The sequence below is a fragment of the Ailuropoda melanoleuca genome, chromosome X, assembly GCF_002007445.2.
Source record: "Ailuropoda melanoleuca isolate Jingjing chromosome X, ASM200744v2, whole genome shotgun sequence".
Taxonomy (NCBI): domain Eukaryota; kingdom Metazoa; phylum Chordata; class Mammalia; order Carnivora; family Ursidae; genus Ailuropoda; species Ailuropoda melanoleuca.
Window position 1 is genome coordinate 51,616,088 of NC_048238.1, and position 18,529 is coordinate 51,634,616.

Sequence of the window (18,529 nt, forward strand, 5' to 3'; positions counted from 1 at the left end):
CACAGTGGTACATTTGTTACAATTGTTGAACCTACACTGACATATCATAATCACCCAGTTCATAGTTTACACTCCTGTAGAACATTCTGTGGGTTTGGAAAAATGTATAATGACATGTATCCATCATTATAATATCATACTGACCTGAAAATCCTGTGCTCCACCTATATATCCCTCACCCCCAATTTCTAGAAACCACTGATCCCTACTGCTATGTTGTATAGTTAGAGTATGTTTAGTTTTGTAAGAAACCACTGAACCGTCTTCCAAAGTGGCTGTGCCATTTTGCTTTCCCACCAGTAGTTAATGAGGGTTCTTGCTGCATCACATCCTCAGCAGCATTTGGTATTGACAGTGTTCCAGATTTTGACCATTCTAATAGGTGTGTTATTTTATCTCATTGTTGTTTTAATTTGTATTCCCCTAATGACAAATGATGTGAAGTAGTTTTTTATATGCTTGCTTGCCACCTGTGTATCTTCTTTGGTGAGATCTCTTTTAAGGTCTTTGGCCCATTTTTTAAAATTGTGTTGTTTGTTTTCTTATTGTGGAGACTTAAGAGCTCTTTGTGTATTTTGGATAACAGTTTTTTACCAGGTGTTTCTTCCACAAATATTTTCTCCCAGCCTGTGGCTTGTCTTCTTGACATTGTCTTTCAGAGAGCAGAAGCATTTAATTTTAATTAATTCCAGCTTATCAGTTGTTTCTTTCATGGATCATGGTCCTGTATCTAAAAAGTCATCATAATACCCAAGGTCATCTAGATTTTCTCTTTTATTATCTTCTAGGAATTTAATAGTTTTGTACTTTAAATTATGTCTGTGATCCATTTTAAGTTAATTTTTGTGAATAGTTTAAGGTCTGTGTCTATATTCACTTTTTTGTATGTCACTGTCCAGTTGTTCCAGCACCATTTATTGAAAACACTTCTTTATCCTACTATATTGTCTTTGTTCCTTGTTGAAGATCAGTTGACTATATTTATGTGGGTTAGCATTTCTTTTTTATTTTTCCTTAGACTTTTCATCTCTCTGCTTACATTAACCATTTGTTCTTGCATTTTGTTCAGTTTTTCATTAACACCCTTAGCATATTAATCATAGTTATTTTAAATTCCAGGTCTAATAATTCCAAAATCTCTTCCATATCTGAGTCTTGTTCTAATGCTTGGTTTGTCTCTTCAGACTATATATATATATTTTTTTTTTAAATTAAGATTATATTTTTTACTTTCTGGTATGCCTTTCAAATTTTGACTGAAAGCCAGACAGAATGTACTGGATAAAAGCAATAGAGGTACATAGGCCTATAATGTAATACTTTATGTTTATCTGACTAGGAGCTAGGGTGTGTTTACTGTTTGCTGTAGCTGTGGTGTCAGAGGCTAAAATTTCCTCTTTTATTTTCTTGTTTTAGTCTCCTCTTGTTGTCTTTGGGTGTCCCTAGAAACTCCTTAAGTACAGTCTGAAACTTGCAGGGTTTTTAAGTTATAATCTGACGTTACTATATAGAAGCCTTGTTGATGTGGTGGTAAAATGTAAGTGGAAGGGAAGCATTCTGTAGTCCTATGATTAGGTCCCAATCTTCTAGTGTGCCTCAGCTTGGTAATTCCTGTTCCCCAGGTCAGTTAGGCTCTGATAAAACCCAGTCAGTTATGTTCTGATACAATAATTTTCCTTCAGGGCAGTCCTTGTTAAGGAGAACAGAGAAATCTGGGCACATTTTAAAATGGCTACTTTTCCTCTCCCCTTGCCATAAACACAAGGGAGCTTTTCTCCAATCTTCACAATGAGAACCTGGTAGGCCCCTTGAAGGTAAAACTCATGAAAGTGTGGTGGCCCACCTAAGACTCTACTCCCTTGAGGTTTTTAGCTTTTAAGCTAGTTCACACTGAGCCTACAGCAATCTGTCAATTACAGTTCTTACTGTAAAGTGTTCTTACTGATACTGGCTCCAGCTCCAAGCTTCTTCTCCGCATAAGCTGTGATTCTCTGTATCCATCAGAACAGCAGTTTGCCTTGTGACCTCAATTCTTTGATGGATCTAAGAGTTGATTTTAAGTTTGTTCAGCTCTTTTCTTGCTGGGAATATGGGAGTGATGACTTTCAAGCTGTTGACATGTCAAACCAGAAATGGGAAATATATACATTTATTTTTAAGTTTTCAAAACACATCTAGAATAACATGAATCATTCTGAAGTTTCAGCTTATCTTAAAATACATGCAGATTGTGTGACCTTGTGCAATTTATTTAATACATCTTTTTATCTATAAAATAAAATAATAAAGACTACTTTGCTGGATTATTGTAAGACCTAATGAGGTATGTAAAGCAAATACCTCATATATATTCAATAAACGTTATCTATTAGTTATTAATAATGTAATAGTTATTACACTATGTATCTTCATCAGGACCCTAGGCCTTGAATAAAGACAAAGTATACAAAATGTTCCCTAACTTAGAAGATGAAGAATTGGAAGAAAAGTGTCACTTGCTCTATCATCAGTTTGTGCTTCAGTCAGGACCAGAATCTGGTTGGGACTGCTGCTGGCCTCCATGGCCCTGATGCTGTTACAAGACTTCCTCTTCTTAATGTCCGATAGCAAATTCCATGTTCACATTGATCACAACTTGTCAAATCTCAATTTTACTCCTATCAAAGCCTTCTTGGCCTGGACAGCTGTCTGTCCCACTCTGATGCATTTGTGGGTTTTGCCTACAAAATCATGATGGTTACAAATAGAGGGAATTGGAGTGATATAGAAGTACAACTTGTTACCACAGAAACAGAGTGGTAGTGCTCTGAATAGGTATGAAAAATGTTCTGAAGTACACAGAGAAAATAAATCAATGTATCTAAGAGGATGTAGAACTCAACAGAATTTGCTGCTTTTGTTCTGGGTCAAGATGCCCATATCTAACATGGGATAGTTCTAGTTCCCTGGCATTTTCTCTCCTGAAGCTGAAAAACTACATTGGTCTCAAGTGAAAAAAATGAGTATGGTGGACATAGAGCCAGGGCTTCAAGGTCTATGTTAAAACTCATAAGAATTTACCATCTCTGGTGAGCTATATTAGAACAAGAAAGAAAGATGATGTGCTCACTAGCATTTGTGAGAAATGTAATATAGTCTAGTGACAATCTTATCTATACCTTTGCATCCTCATTTTTTTTCCCAAGGGATATGCCAAATATCCACTGAGTAGAAACTCTCTGATAGCCCTTCTGTGACACAAGTTGAAGTAGAGAAAGGACTGGCTTTAAGCCCCTGTTGCTCTCAGTACTCTTTATCTCATGATCATTTTGGACAATAAAAATAAAAATTTTAGGGGCACCTGGGTGGCACAGCAGTTAAGCATCTGCCTTCAGCTCAGGGCGTGATTCCGGTGTTGTGGGATCGAGCCCCACATCAGGCTCCTCTGCTATGAGCCTGCTTCTTCCTCTCCCACTCCCCCTTCTTGTTTTCCCTCTCTCACTGGCTGTCTCTATCTCTGTCAAATAAATAAATAAAATCTTTAAAAAAATAAAAAATAATAAAAATAAAAATTTTAATTAGCTCTTTATCTCACACTGTTTACTAAAATCTATACCAAATTAATTAAAGATTTAAATATAAAAATAAAATCATAAAATAACTGGGAAAATATGAAGACTTACCTTTACGATGCTGATGTATCCATATTAAAAATGATAATGTAGAAATATAGTTACTGACATAGAAAAAAGTTATCAAACAACATTTTTATTTGATCCCGTTCTGCAAAAATGCATATACATATGCCTTAAAAAAATCTCTAGATATGCATTAAAATGTTAATACTGGTTATTTGTGGGTAGTTTTAAAGCTGTTTTTTTTCAAACAAGATGCAACTATATGCTGCCCACAGGAGTCTCACTTCAGACCTAAAGATACATATAGACTGGAAGTGAATGGATGGGAAAAAAATACCATGCAAGTGGAAGCAAAAAAAAAAGTCAGGGTAACAATGCTTATATCAGACAAAATACACTTTAAAACTGACTTTAAAATAGACTTTAAAACAAAGACTGTAGCAAGAGGCAAAGAAGGGCACTACATAAGGATAAAAGGATCAATCCAACAAGAGGATTGAAGAGGATATAACAATTGTAAATATCTATTCACCCAACATAGGAGCCTCTAAAATACATAAAGCAAATATTAACAGACATAAAGGGAGAAAATGACAGCAATACAATGATAGTAGGAGACTTTAACACATGCTTACAGCATCCAGATAGGAAATCAACAAGGAAATAGTGGCTTTGAATTACACATTAGACCAGATGGACCTAACAGATATACACAGAATACTCCATCCAAAAACAGCAGAAGATAAATTCTTCTCAAGTGCATATAGAACTTTCTCTAGAATAAATCACATGTTATCCTACAAAACAGGTCTCAGTAACATTAAGAGACTGAAATCACATCAAGCATCTTTTCCAAACACAATGGTATAAAACTAGAAATCAATTACAAGAAAAAAAATGGAGAAAAGACCCCACAAACACATGGAGGCCAAACAACAAATGGGTCAATGAAGAAATCAAAGAGGAAATAAAAAACACCTGGAGGCAAATGAAAATGAAAGCATAACAGTCTAGAATCTTTGGGAGACAGCAAAAGGAGTTCTAAAAGAGAATTTTACAATACAGGCCTACCTCAAGAAACAAGGAAAGTGTCAAATAAACAATCTAACCTTACACCTAAAGGAGCTAGAAAAAGAACAAACAAAGCCCAAAGCTAGTAGAAGAAAGAAAATATATATTAGAGCAGAAATAAATGAAATAAAGACTTAAAAACAGAAGAAAAGAGGTGTGAAGCCAAGAGCTGGTTCTTTGAAAAAATAAAATCGATATACCTTTAGCCAGACTCATCAAGAAAAAAGAGGACTCAAATAAATAAAATAAAAAATGAAAGATACAAATAACAACTAACACTACCGAAATAGAAAGAAATATAAGACAATATTATGAAAAGTCATATGCCAAAAATTTGGACAACCTAGAAAAAATGGATAAATTCCTAAAAATATATAATCTTCCAAAACCTAGTAAGAAAAAAATAAAAAATTTGAGCAGACCAAATACAAAGAAAGAAAACTACAAGCCAATAATTCTGATGACCACAGATGCAAAAATCCTCAAAAAAATATTAGTAAACCAAATTCAGCAGTACATTTAAAAAAATCATTCTCCATATTCAAGTGGGATTTATTCCTGGGATACAAAGAGTGGTCCAATATTTGCATATCAATCAATGTGATAAATCACATTAACAAGAAGAGGAATACAAACCATATGATCATCAGTAGGTGTAGTAAAAGCATTTGACAAAATACAATATCCATTCATGATTAAAAACTCTCAACAAATTAGACTTAGAGGGAACATACTTAAACATAATAATGGCCATATATTAAAAAACACACAGCTAACACATACTCAATGGTGAAAAACTGAAAGCTTTTTCTCTAAGATCAGGAAAAAGACAAGAATGTCCACTCCTTCCAGTTTTATTCAAGATAGTACTGGAAGTACTGGCTGCAGCAATCAGAAAAGAGAAAGAAATAAAAGGCATCCAAATCAGCAAGGAAAAAGTAAAACTTTCACTATTTGCAGATGAAATGATACTATATGGAGTCCTAAAGACTCCACCAAAAAACTGTTAGTACTTATAAGTGAATTCCATAAAGTTACAGGATACAAAATTAATACACAGAAATCTGTTGCATTTCTTTTTTAAAATTTTTTATCATGTTATGCTAGTCACTAATAATGAAATAGCACAAAGAGACATTAAGAAAACAATTACATTTACAATTACATCAAAAAGAATAAGCTACTAGGGGGACGCCTGGGTAGCGCAGTCGTTAGGCGTCTGCCTTCGGCTCAGGGCGTGATCCCGGTGTTCTGGGATCGAGTCCCACATGGGGCTCCTCTGCTGGGAGCCTGCTTCTTCCTCTCCCACTCCCCTGCTGTGTTCCCTCTCTCGCTGGCTGTCTATCTCTGTCACATAAATTAAAAAATCTTTAAAAAAAAAAAAAAGAATAAGCTACTAGGAATACATTTAACCAAGGAAGTGAAAGACCTACATTCTGAAAACTCTAAGACATTGGTGAAAGAAATTGAAGACAGCACAAACAAATGGAAAGATATAGCATGCTCATGAATTGGAAGAATTAATAACGTTAAAATGTCAATGCTACCCAAACTACCTACAGATATAATGCAATCCCTATCGAAACACCAATAGCATTTTTCATAGAAATAGAACAAAAAAAATCCTAAAACTTGTATGGAACCACAAAAGACCTCAAAGAGCCAAAGCAATCTTGAGAAAGAATAAGAAAACTGGAGGTATCACAATTCCAGATTTCAAGATATATTACAAAACTACAGTAATCAAAACAGTATGGTACTGGCACAAAAATAGATAACATAGATCAATGAAACAGGATAAAAAGCCCAGAAATAAACCTATGCTACATTGAAAAAGCAAGAATATACAATGGAAGAAAGACAGTCTCTTCAGTAAATGATGTTGGAAAAACTAGACAACTACATGCAAAAGAATGAAACTGGACCTCTTTCTTACACCACACACAAAAAATAAACTTGAAATGGATTAAAGACCTAAATGTGAGGCTTTTTCTTTATGTTCAGTTAGCCATTGTATAGTACATCATTAGTTTTTGATGTAGTGTTCAATGATTCGTTAGTTACGTATAACACACAGCGCACATCACGACATGTGCCCTCCTTAATACCCATCCCCCTTAAATGTGAGGCTTGAAACCATAGAGCTCCTAACGGAAAATATAAGCAGTACGTTTTTGGACATCAGCCTTAGCAACATATTTATGGCTATGTCTCCTCAGGCAAGGGAAACAAAAGCAAAAGTAAACGACTGGGACTACATGAAAATAAAAAACTTTTGCATAGCAAATAAAAAACAAAATAAAAAGGCAAACTAGTGAAGATATTTGCAAATTATATATCTGACAAGGAATTAATATCCAAAATATTTAAGTATAAGTTAAATATTTAACTTATACAACTTGGAGTCCAAGAAGATGGCAGCAGAGTAGGAGGACCCTAGGCTCACCTCATCCTATGAACACAAGTAGATGACTACCAAATCACCCTAAATACCCCATAAATCAACCTGAAGACTGACAGAACAAATTCCACAACTAAAGGGAGAGAAGAGGCCACATTGAAGAAGGTAGGAAGTGCAAAGACATGGTGGGGGAGAGAAACAGACCACGGCTGCTGCAATGGGGAAGGAGCCACAGTTGCCAAGAATGGCAAGGGACAAAATAACATACAGGGGAATGCAAGGAGAAAGTGAATCCCCCTAGCAATTGGCTTGTAAAGTGAGAGGGGCCAAATTTTATGAGTTCTTACAACCAGCGGGGCTTAAAGCCTGGAGTTCTAAAGGTGACTGGGCTTGCTCAGAGAGACCCCAGAGGTATTGGAGCTGCTCTTGGAGAGAAGGCAGGGCAAACAGCCTGCAGACATACAGCGTGGAAACAGCAATCTGAAAAGCACCTAGGGCACACAGTGGGGAGGTTATTTCCTCAGATCATGCCCCAGAGAGGTAGCATTAATGGAGATACCCCTCCACGAACAAAGGAACTGGAAGGCACCATTTCCCTCTCCACCCCTCAGCATAAACACAGACCCGCCTGCAGGAACCAGGGCAGAATGGATACTCACTACCTAAGTTGCTTACACCAAGCCCCAACCCTCGTGCTCCAGTGGAACACCCTTCCTAGTCACACTTGCCTCAGTCCCAGCATGGAGGGCTCCCTCCCCCAGAAGACCAGCCCAAACCCCTGCCCACACCATGTCTCCTGACCCAGGAGTTTTGCAGAACCTCAGTTCCAGCAGCAGTAGTGACAGGTCTCATTTCACAAGTAGACCAAGCATACCTAGTTAAAACCCACCACATTCAGGCCAGGGACCAAACATTGCCCACACTAGGCAAGGACATCCTCTGCACATGGCTGCCCTGAAGTGTAAAGCAACAAAGACACAACTGCTGAGCACATGCAGCATACATTGGAGACTCTCCCTGCAGTGCCATTTCCTGGGGAGCAGGAGACACTACACTGCAGGGTACAAGTCCTCTTCTTAATAAGGCCATTACTGTCAACAACAGGAAAAATAGCTGACTTTCCTAGCACAGAGAAGCAGGCACGGAGACTTAGACAAAATGAGAAGAGTTAGGAATGTGTCCCAAATGAAAGAACAGGACAAGGACAAGTCCCCAGATCTAAGTGAAACAAATATAAGTAATATGCCTGATAGAGAATTTAAAGCAGTGAACATAAGGATACTCTCTGGACTTGAGAAAAGAGTGAAAGACATGAGTTAGACTCTTAACACAGAGATAAGGGATAACATAGCAGACATAAAGGGCTCAATAAACAAAACGAGAAACACACTTGATGGAATGAACAGCAGGCTGGAAGAAGCAGAGGAACAAATTAATGACCTAAAAGAGTAATGGAAAGTAATCAAGCTGGAAAAAAAAGAGAGAAAAATAATTATGAGTAACAAGAATAGACTTAGGGAACTCAGTGACTCCACCAAATGTAATAACATTTGCATCATAGGAGTCCCAGAAGAAAAAGAGAGAGGAGGGGGGGCAGAAAATATATGTGAAGAGATAATAGCTGAAAACTTCCCTAATCTGGGGAAGTAAACAGATATCCAGATCCAGGAGGCACAGAGAACCCCAACAAAATCAACAAAAGCAGATCCACCCAAGACATATTAAAATTAAAATGGCAAAATATGGTGACAAAGAAAAACAATTTAAAGCTGCAAGACAAGTGTCTTCAACAAATGGTGTTGGGAAAGAGGAGAGAAACCTGTACTCTGTTGGTGGGAATGTAAATTGATGTAACCACTATGGAAAACAGTAAAGAGTTTCCTCAGAAAATTAAAAATAAAAATAACATATAATCCAGCAATTCTACTACTGGGTATTTACCCAAAGTAAGTGAAAACACAAATTCAAAAACTCTTATGTTTATTGCAGCATTATTTATAGTAGCCAAGATATGGAAGCAGCCCAAGTGTCCATCAATAGATGATATGGGTAAAGAAGATGTGTGTATATATATATACAATGGAATATTACTCAGCCAGAAAAAAAGAGATCCTGCAATTTGTGACAACATTGATGGACCTAGAAGGTATAAATGCTAAGTGATATAAGTCAGACAAAGAAAGATAAATACCATATGATTTAACTTACATATGGAATCCAAAAAGTAAAACAAATGAATAAACAAAAAGCAGAATCAAAGCTATAAATACAGAAAACAAGGTGAGAGTTGACAAAGATGAGAGGGATAGGGAGATGGGCAGTGCGGGTGAAGGGAGTGGGAGATACAGGCTTCCTTTATGGAATGAATAAGTTATGGGGGTAAAAGATACAGCATAGGGAATATAGTCAATAATATTGTAATAGCAGTGTCTGGGGACAGATGGTAGCTACACTTGTGGTGAGCATAACATAACATAATATAGAATTGTTGAATCACTGTGTTATACACCTGAAACTAATGTAACATTGTGTGTCAACTACACTTCAATTAAAAATAAGAATCACTGAAAAAAAAAAGAAAAGAATGAAATAAAAATAGTTTTGTTTAAAAAAATAAATTTTTGCTTCCCCTTTTTATGTATGTAGGTATGCATGCATTTATATATGTACAATGAGTTGGTTCCTGATATAAACACAACAGAAGTTTAAAAAAATTTTTTGACTTCCCTTTCCCTCTTTTCAGTTGTTGATTTAAGTCAAACTTTTTCCTGGAAGTTTGGGTCTGTTTGTTTGTTTGTTTGTTCTCAAATAGTCAATATAATTCAATGTCTCCCCTCTTTAATATTTTTGTATCCAACTGCAAGTTCTTTTAGGATAGAGTTGTGTTTCATTATTTATCTTGCTACTTTCCATAGGCATGCTTGGTGAAGACTGGTTGCTTGTGAAGGTCTGATTTCCTCAAAACCTGCTTTGAAGTGTGATGTCACAGTGCTAACCCTTTATGCAGCTGAAATGGTCAGAAACTTGTCCAGGGCTAGCACAACTTGTCTGTGAGTGCAGTGTTGCTGCACTGGCTACCACCCCACTGCTCTGCCAGGCAGAGGTGGCTGACTTGCTGGCTGGTAGCTGGCTGATGGGGCCAGGCCTTTCCATGTAAACCCTTCCTCAAATAGCTTTTTTTGGTCAAAGAGGTGGCCCTTCTCATGTAGTATTTGTGCAGCTGTGCTTCCTTGCCAGAACCTCCATGCACATTATCGAGAACTCTCAATGCCATTAAAAACATAAAGGATAAGCAGCAAAGAAAGAAGAAGAAGGACTGAGGGGAAGAAAAAGGAAAAACAAGGATAAAAGAATGGGGACTTAGGACCTTAAGTGTGGCAGGTTGCTGAACCCAACCTAAAACATCTCATGCACATAATAATACCTACTGTGACACATGAAATTTAGCAGGGAAATTACAAAAATAAAATTATTTTGCAAGGGAAGTCTACACAGACATTGGTTTTCAAGGGACCTATGCAAGCTCTGATGGCCACACTGGCAGCCCTCCAGGTGAGAGACTTTGTTGACTTCAGATTGAGCCTGCCTCTCATTGAGCCTACTTTAATAGGTAAAGATCATTCTAGGCTTGTTGAAAGGATAAAATGAGATGATAAATGGAAATAAGTAGGTTTTATGGATTATAAAACAATATGCAAATGCTTGGTGTTCTTTTTGTAAGCTCCTGAGGACACTGAAAATAGTTTAATGTCCATTAGTGTCTTCATGGCAGTTTGGAACAGATTTTAAACACCTGTATCTAAAGAAAATCAAATCCACCTACAGAATGAAGAGAATTGGGTCCCCAAGAGGGGAAAACATGTGTGGGAGATACCTAAATTGTGTGTGTCTGGGAAGTGGTTGTCACCTATCCATGTAACAAAAGCCTTGATTAGAGTGTCCTCGATTGATTAGAATTGTTTTCTTTAGAAGTAATTTCCAAGAAAATGCCTGTGATTCCATTGTCAGTGGAACTGTTGACACCTCTTTTAAAGCGTCTGTTAACTTATAGTCAATTACAATGGGAGTGCATGTGGTATCCATATGAATGTATTATGGTCACACTGTTTTAATAACTAACAATTTAAATCACAATAAGTGACTAAAAAAGTCAACTGCTGCTGCTTCTGCTCCTCCCATGAAAATGACCCTCTTTTCCATTCAGTTTCAACACAGGAAACTTCATATCAGTTCTTCACCTGAATGCATGACTCTTCAATCTCAGGACTCGCAGAATTAATGGAATGCCGTCCTAAGGTTGTTGAGTTCTGCGTTTACGGGCATTTCATCTCTACGAAGAAGTACCCATTCCTTCACTGCAAAGACTGAGACTGAAAGAGTTTTCTAAGGAAGAATCTTTCTTGTAACGTTTTTGTTACAACAGTCAAAGAACAGAAACAGACTGGGGAGGTCTGATAGTTGGGACATACCTTGCCAATGACCTGACCCTTGGTGTGGGACTCCCTCAAAATCTGCAGTGTCTTGGGAGTTTCTCCTATGACTGTCTTGGAGAATAAATATTTTCTGTTAATTTCCAGTGACTTAATTTTCCATTTTCTTTTTTAACAGGTCCAGTTAAAAACAAGAAAAAGGGTAAGTCAAGCTCCTGATTTTATAAAACTGCTCTCATGTCTTTTCTAAAATTGGAAGGAAAAAAACCAAGGGAGTAGGATTTTTATATATTCATTCAATGCTGGTTGTCCGTTGTTTTATTCAATCACCTGTGACCTCCTTGAACATGGTAGCTTCTATGAAACAAGAAATAGAGATTGTTTTTCAGTGATGACCCATGAAATTGCTTCTCTAGCAGCATATGAAAGTTGTTTTTATTTTTCTTTCTTGCTCCCTCTTTTGTACAATTAAATTTACATCTCTCTCCTTCATTCTTCCTTACTCTTTCCCCTGTCCTTCTCCTTTTTCCTTTCTTTACCCTCTTTTATCAAATCAGTGATCACGTATAAATTAAGTCCTAAGACAGCTTGTGGGGACTAGGTAGGTATACTATCCTGAGAGATGTCAGTACCCTATTCTTGCCCTTAAAGCTATCCCCATCCTATGCCTTAGATAGTCAGGGAAGGTATTTCTTACTTTGGGGTTTCAATGTTATTTTCTCTGTGATGGAAACTGAAAGCTGAAGGAATACCCTGATCTTTTGGTCTTTTCAAAGAAGCTTCTGGTTGAGCAGATCCATTGTGCCATTGTTGGGTCAGTATGTTTCTGATATACTTGCAACAGCACTGTCCCAAGAGTTTGTACAAGCACTTGCATACTTGCAGAGGAGAACCCAAAAACAGAACAAGTTCCAAAAGACAGAATTAGGCAATATGGTCCACTCCTTAGGACTAAAAAAAGAAACCAACTACAAAACCAGTTTTAAGTAACTATTTGTTTTTGTGTTCTGACTTGGAAAGAAAACAAAGTGAAATTAATGATTTTTCATTAAAATGCTTTAAGTAGGGGCACCTGGGTGGCTCAGATTGTTAAGTGTCTGCCTCTGGCTCAGGTCATGACCCTGGGGTCCTGGGATCAAGCCCTGCAACTGGCTCCCTGCTGAGCAGGGAATCTGCTTCTCCCACTTCCTCTGCCCCTCCCCCAAGATCCTGCTCACTCTCTCTCTCTCTCTCATATAAATAAAATCCTTTAAAAAATAAAAAATAAAATGCTTTAAGTAAAATGATTCTGTTAGATTTCTAGAGCTTTATACAGTAGATTATCAATTCCAGATTAGACCAAAAAAAACTGGCTTCAGCAGCTGCCCGCCACTTCTCCAAGCACTAGGGTACTCTGGTGGCTTGTGGTACCATGGCCCACATGGAAAACCTATGTCCCTGTTGTAAAGACGCTGAGGAATGGCCTGACCTCCTGAGGACCTGATCTGAGCAAAGTTGGAAAATAGCCAAAGAGCTGGGGTCAATGAGGAAAACTTTCTCCATTTGGCCCGGACATTCACCAAGATATTATGTTTTTAAGAAAGTAAATCTGATTTTTAAACATGTAGGTTTTTCACCACAGGGTTACAGATTGGATAAAAAGACATGACCCATCCATTTGCGTCTACAAGAGACTCATTTTAAACCTAAAGATATATCCAGACTGAAAGTGAAGGGATGGAGAACCATTTTTCATGCAATGGACCTCAAAAGAAAGCTGGGGTAGCAATATCACAGATTAAGTGTTAAACTAAAGACTGTAGTTAGAGATACAGAAGGACACTATATTAATCTTAAAGGATGTATCCAGCAAGCTGATATGACAATTATAAATATCTATGCCCCCAACAGGGGAGTAGCTAGATACACGAGCCAACTCTTAACCAGAATAAAGAGACATACAGATAATAATACGTTAATAGTAGGGGACCTCAGCACTCCACTATCAGCAATAGACAGATCATGTAAGCAGAAGACCAACAAAGAAACAAGAGCTTTGAATGACACATTGGAACAGATGGACTTCATAGATATATACAGAACATCCCACCCTAAAACAACAGAATACTCATTCTTCTCAAATGCACACGGAACTTTCTCCAGAATAGACCATATATTGGGTCACAAAACAGGTCTCAACTGATACCAAAAGACTGAGATTAGGGGCGCCTTGGTGGCACAGTGGTTGGGCATCTGCCTTCGGCTCAGGGCGTGATCCTGGCATTATGGGATCGAGCCCCACATCAGGCTCTTCTGCTATGAGCCTGCTTCTTCCTCTCCCATTCCCCCTGCTTGTGTTCCCTCTCTCACTGGCTGTCTCTATCTCTGTCAAATAAATAAATAAATAATCTTTAAAAAAAAAAAAAGACTGAGATTATTCCCTGCATATTCTTAGACCACAATGCTTTGAAACTGGAACTCAATCACAAGGAAAAATTTGGAAGAAACTCAAACACTTGGAAACTAAGAACCATCCTGCTCAAGAGTGATTGGATAAACCAGGAAATTAAAAATTAGTTTAAACAATTTTTGGAGCCCAATGAAAATGAAAACACATCGGTCCAAAACCTATAGGACACTGCAAAGGCAGTCCTAAGGGGAAAATACATAGCCATCCAAGCCTCACGCAAGAGAATAGAAAAATCTAAAATGCAGTTATTATATTCTCACCTCAAGAAGCTGGAGCTGAAACAGAAGAACAGGCCTAACCCATGCACGAGAAGGCAGTTGATCAAGATTAGAGCAGAGATCAATGAATTAGAAACCAGAAATACAATAGAGCAGATCAACAAAACTAGAAGCTTGTTCTTTGAAAGAATCAATAAGATTGATAAGCCACTGGCCAGACTTATTCAAAAGAATAGAAAAAGGACCCAAAGTAATAAAATTATGAATGAAAGGGGAGAGATCACGACTAACACCAAGGAAATAGAAACAATCATTAGAAACTATTATCAACAACTATATGCCAATAAATTAAACAACCTGGAAGAAATGGATGCCTTCCTGGAAACTTACAAACTACCAAGACTGAAACAGGAAGAAATTGATTATCTAAACAGACCGATTAATCATGAAGATATTGAAGCAGTGATCAAAAACCTCCCCAAAAACAAGAGTCCAGGGCCTGACGTATTCCCCAGGGAATTCTACCAAATATTCAAAGAAGAAATAATATCTATTCTCCTGAAGCTGTTTCAAAAAACAGAAACAGAAGGAAAACTACCAAACTCATTCTATGAGGCCATTATTACCTTGATCCCCAAACCAGGCAAAGACCCCATGAAAAAGGAGAATTACAGACCGACTTCCCTGATGAATATGGATGCCAAAATTCTCAACAAGATCCTAGCTAATAGGACCCAACAGTACATTAAAAGGATTATCCATCATGACCAACTGGGATTCATCCCTGGGATGCAAGGGTGCTTCAACATTCGCAAATCGATCAGTGTGATAGATCATATCAACAAGAAAAGAGTCAAGAACCATGTGATTCTCTCAATAGATGCAGAAAAAGCATTTGACAAAATACAGCATCCTTTCCTGATTAAAACCCTTCAGAGTGTAGGGATAGAGGGTACATTCCTCAACCTCATAAAAACCATCTATGAAAAGCCTATGAAAAGTGAATATCATCCCCAATGGAGAAAAGCAGAAAGCCTTTCCCTTAAGATCAGGAACACAAGAATGCCCACTCTCGCCATTATTATTCAACATAGTACTAGAAGTCCTTGCAACAGCAATCAGAAGACAAAAAGGGATCAAAGGTATCCAAATTGGCAAAGAAGAAGTCAAACTGTCTCTCTTTGCAGATGACATGATACTCTATATGGAAAACCCAAAAGACTCCACCCCCAAATTACTAGAACTTATAGAGGAATTCAGTAATGTGGCAGGATACAAAATCAATGCTCAGAAATCAGTTGCATTTCTATACACGAACAATGAGACTGAAGCAAGAGAAATTAGGGAATTGATTCCATTTACAATAGCACCAAAAATCATATGATATCTCAGACTTAACGGGAGAGGTAAAGGATCTATATTCTAGAAACTACAGATCACTCTCGAAAGACATTGAAGAAGACACAAAAAGATGGAAAAGCATTCCATGCTCATGGTTTGGAAGAACAAACATAGTTAAAATGTCTATGCTACCCAGAGCAGCCTACACTTTCAATGCCATCCCGATCAAAATACCAATGACATTTTTCAAAGAGCTGGAACAAACAGCCCTTACATTTGTGTGGAACCAAAAAAGGCCCCGAATCACCAAGGAATTGTTGAAAAGGAAAAACAAAGCTGGGGCATCACATTGCCTGATTTCAAGCTATACTACAAAGCTGTGGATCACAAAGACAGCATGGTACTGGCACAAAAACAGACACATCGACCAATGGAACAGAATAGAGAACCCAGAAATGGACCCTCGGCTCTTTGGGCAACTAATCTTTGATAAAGCAGGAAAAAACATCCGGTGGAAAAAAGACAGTCTCTTCAATAAATGGTGCTGGGAAAATTGGACAGCTACNTGGCTCTATGGGCAACTAATCTTTGATGAACCAGGAAAAAACATCCAGTGGGAAAAAGACAGTCTCTTCAATAAATGGTGCTGGGAAAATTGGACAGCTATATGCAAAAGAATGAAACTTGACCACTCTCTCACACCATACACAAAAATAAACTCCAAATGGATGAAAGACCTCAATGTGAGACAGGAATCCATCAAAATTCTAGAGGAGAACATAGGCAACAACTTCTATGACATCGGCCAGAGCAACCTTTTTCACGACACATCGCCAAAGGCAAGAGAAATAAAAGATAAAATGAACTTATGGGACTTTATCAGGATAAAGAGCTTCTGCACAGCCAAGGAAACAGTCAAAAAAACTAAGAGACAGCCCACGGAATGGGAGAATANTTAAGCGGCAGCCCACGGAATGGGAGAAGATATTTGCAAATGACACTACAGATAAAAGACTGGTATCCAAAATCTACAAAGAACTTCTCAAACTCAATACACGAGAAACAAATAAATCGCATCAAAAAATGGGCAGAAGAATGAACAGACACTTTTCCAATGAAGACATACAAATGGCTAACAGACACATGAAAAAATGTTCAAAATCATTAGCCATCAGGGAAATTCAAATCAAAACCACACTGAGATACCACCTTACGCCAGTTAGAATGGCAAAGATAGACAAGGCAAGAAACAACAATTGTTGGAGAGGATGTGGAGAAAGGGGATCCCTCCTACANCGGACATGCAAATCAAAACCACATTGAGATACCACCTTACGCCAGTTAGAATGGCAAAAATTGACAAGGCAAGAAACAACAATTGTTGGAGAGGATGTGGAGAAAGGGGATCCCTCCTACATTGTTGGTGGGAATGCAAGTTGGTACAGCCACTCTGGAAAACAGTGTGGAGGTCCCTTAAAAAGTTAAAAATTGAACTACCCTATGACCCAGCCATTGCACTACTGGGTGTTTACCCCAAAGATACAGACGTAGTAAAGAGAAGGGCCATATGCACCCCAATGTTCATAGCTGCATTGTCCACAATAGCCAAATCATGGAAGGAGCCGAGATGCCCTTCAACAGATGACTGGATTAAGAAGCTGTGGTCCATATATACAATGGAATATTACTCAGCTATCAGAAAGAACGAATTCTCAACATTTGCTGCAACATGGACGGCACTNCGGTCCCTTAAAAAGTTAAAATTAGAGCTACGCTATGATCCAGCAATTGCGCTACTGCGTATTTACCCCAAAGATACAGACGTAGTGAAGAGAAGAGCCATATGCACCCCAATGTTCATAGCAGCATTGTCCACAATAGCTAAAATGTAGAAGGAACCAAGACGCCCTTCAACAGATGAATGGATTAAGAAGATGTGGTCCATGTATACAATGGAATATTACTCAGCCATCAGGAAAGAACGATTACCCAACATTTGCAGCAAAATGGATGGGACTGGAGGAGATTATGCTAAGTGAAATAAGTCAAGCAGAGAAAGACAATTATTATGGTTTCACTCATTTGTGGAACATAAGAAACAGCAGGGAGATCGGTAGGAGAAGGAATGGAAGAATGAAGGGGGGGTAAGCAGAAGGGGGAATGAACCACGAGAGACTATGAACTCTGGGAAACAAACTGAGGGCTTCAGAGGGGAGGGGGTAGGGGATTGGGATAGGGTGGTGATGGGTATTAAGGAGGGCACATATTGCATGGAGCACTGGGTGTTATATGCAAATAATGAATCATGGAAAACTACATCAAAAACTAAGGATGTACTGTATGGTGACTAACATAACATAATTTAAAATTATTATTAAAAAATAATAAACATGTAGGTTTTTTCTATCAGCTTATTTTTTTAAGAGCAGTTTTAAGTTCACAACAAAATTAAGGAAAGGACAGAGTGTTCCCATATATTCCCTGCCCTACACATGGACAGCCTCCCCCACCATCAACATCTTGCACCAGAATAGTACATTTGTTATAATTGATGAACCTCCATTAACATATCATTATCACTCAAAGTACATAGTTAACATTAGGCTTCATCTTGATGATGTACACTCTATGGGTATTGACAAATACATGACATAGATTCCCATAGATTACAGTATTTACGGAATAGTTTCACTGCCCTAAAAATCCTCTCTGCTTTGCCTATTCATCATTGCCTCCCCCAACCCCTGGCAGCCACTGATCTTTCTTTTTTTTTTTAAGATTTCATTTATTTGTCAGAGAGCGCGCACACGCACAAACAGGGGAAGTGGCAGGCAGAGGGAGAAGCAGGAGCAAGGAGCCTGATGAGGGACTCAGTCCCAGAACCCTGAGACCATGACTTGAGCCAAAGACAGATGTTAAACCAACTGAGCCACCCAGGCATCCACCACTGATCTTTCTATTGTCTATTGTCTTTGTCTTTGTTTTGCCTTTCCCCAAGTATC

The 18,529-nt window shown here is 38.0% G+C and overlaps 1 protein-coding gene across 5 annotated transcripts in view; it reads left to right on the forward strand.

Moving 5' to 3' along the window:
- EDA (ectodysplasin A) overlaps positions 1-18,529 on the forward strand; it is a 407,351-nt gene that overhangs the window by 371,162 nt on the left and 17,660 nt on the right. For all 5 annotated transcript variants that reach the window (XM_019798325.2, XM_034649132.1, XM_034649130.1 and 2 more), the window contains exon 3: positions 11,698-11,721. In XM_019798325.2, coding sequence (XP_019653884.2) covers positions 11,698-11,721 — 24 coding nt within the window. The remainder of the gene's footprint in view (positions 1-11,697; positions 11,722-18,529) is intronic.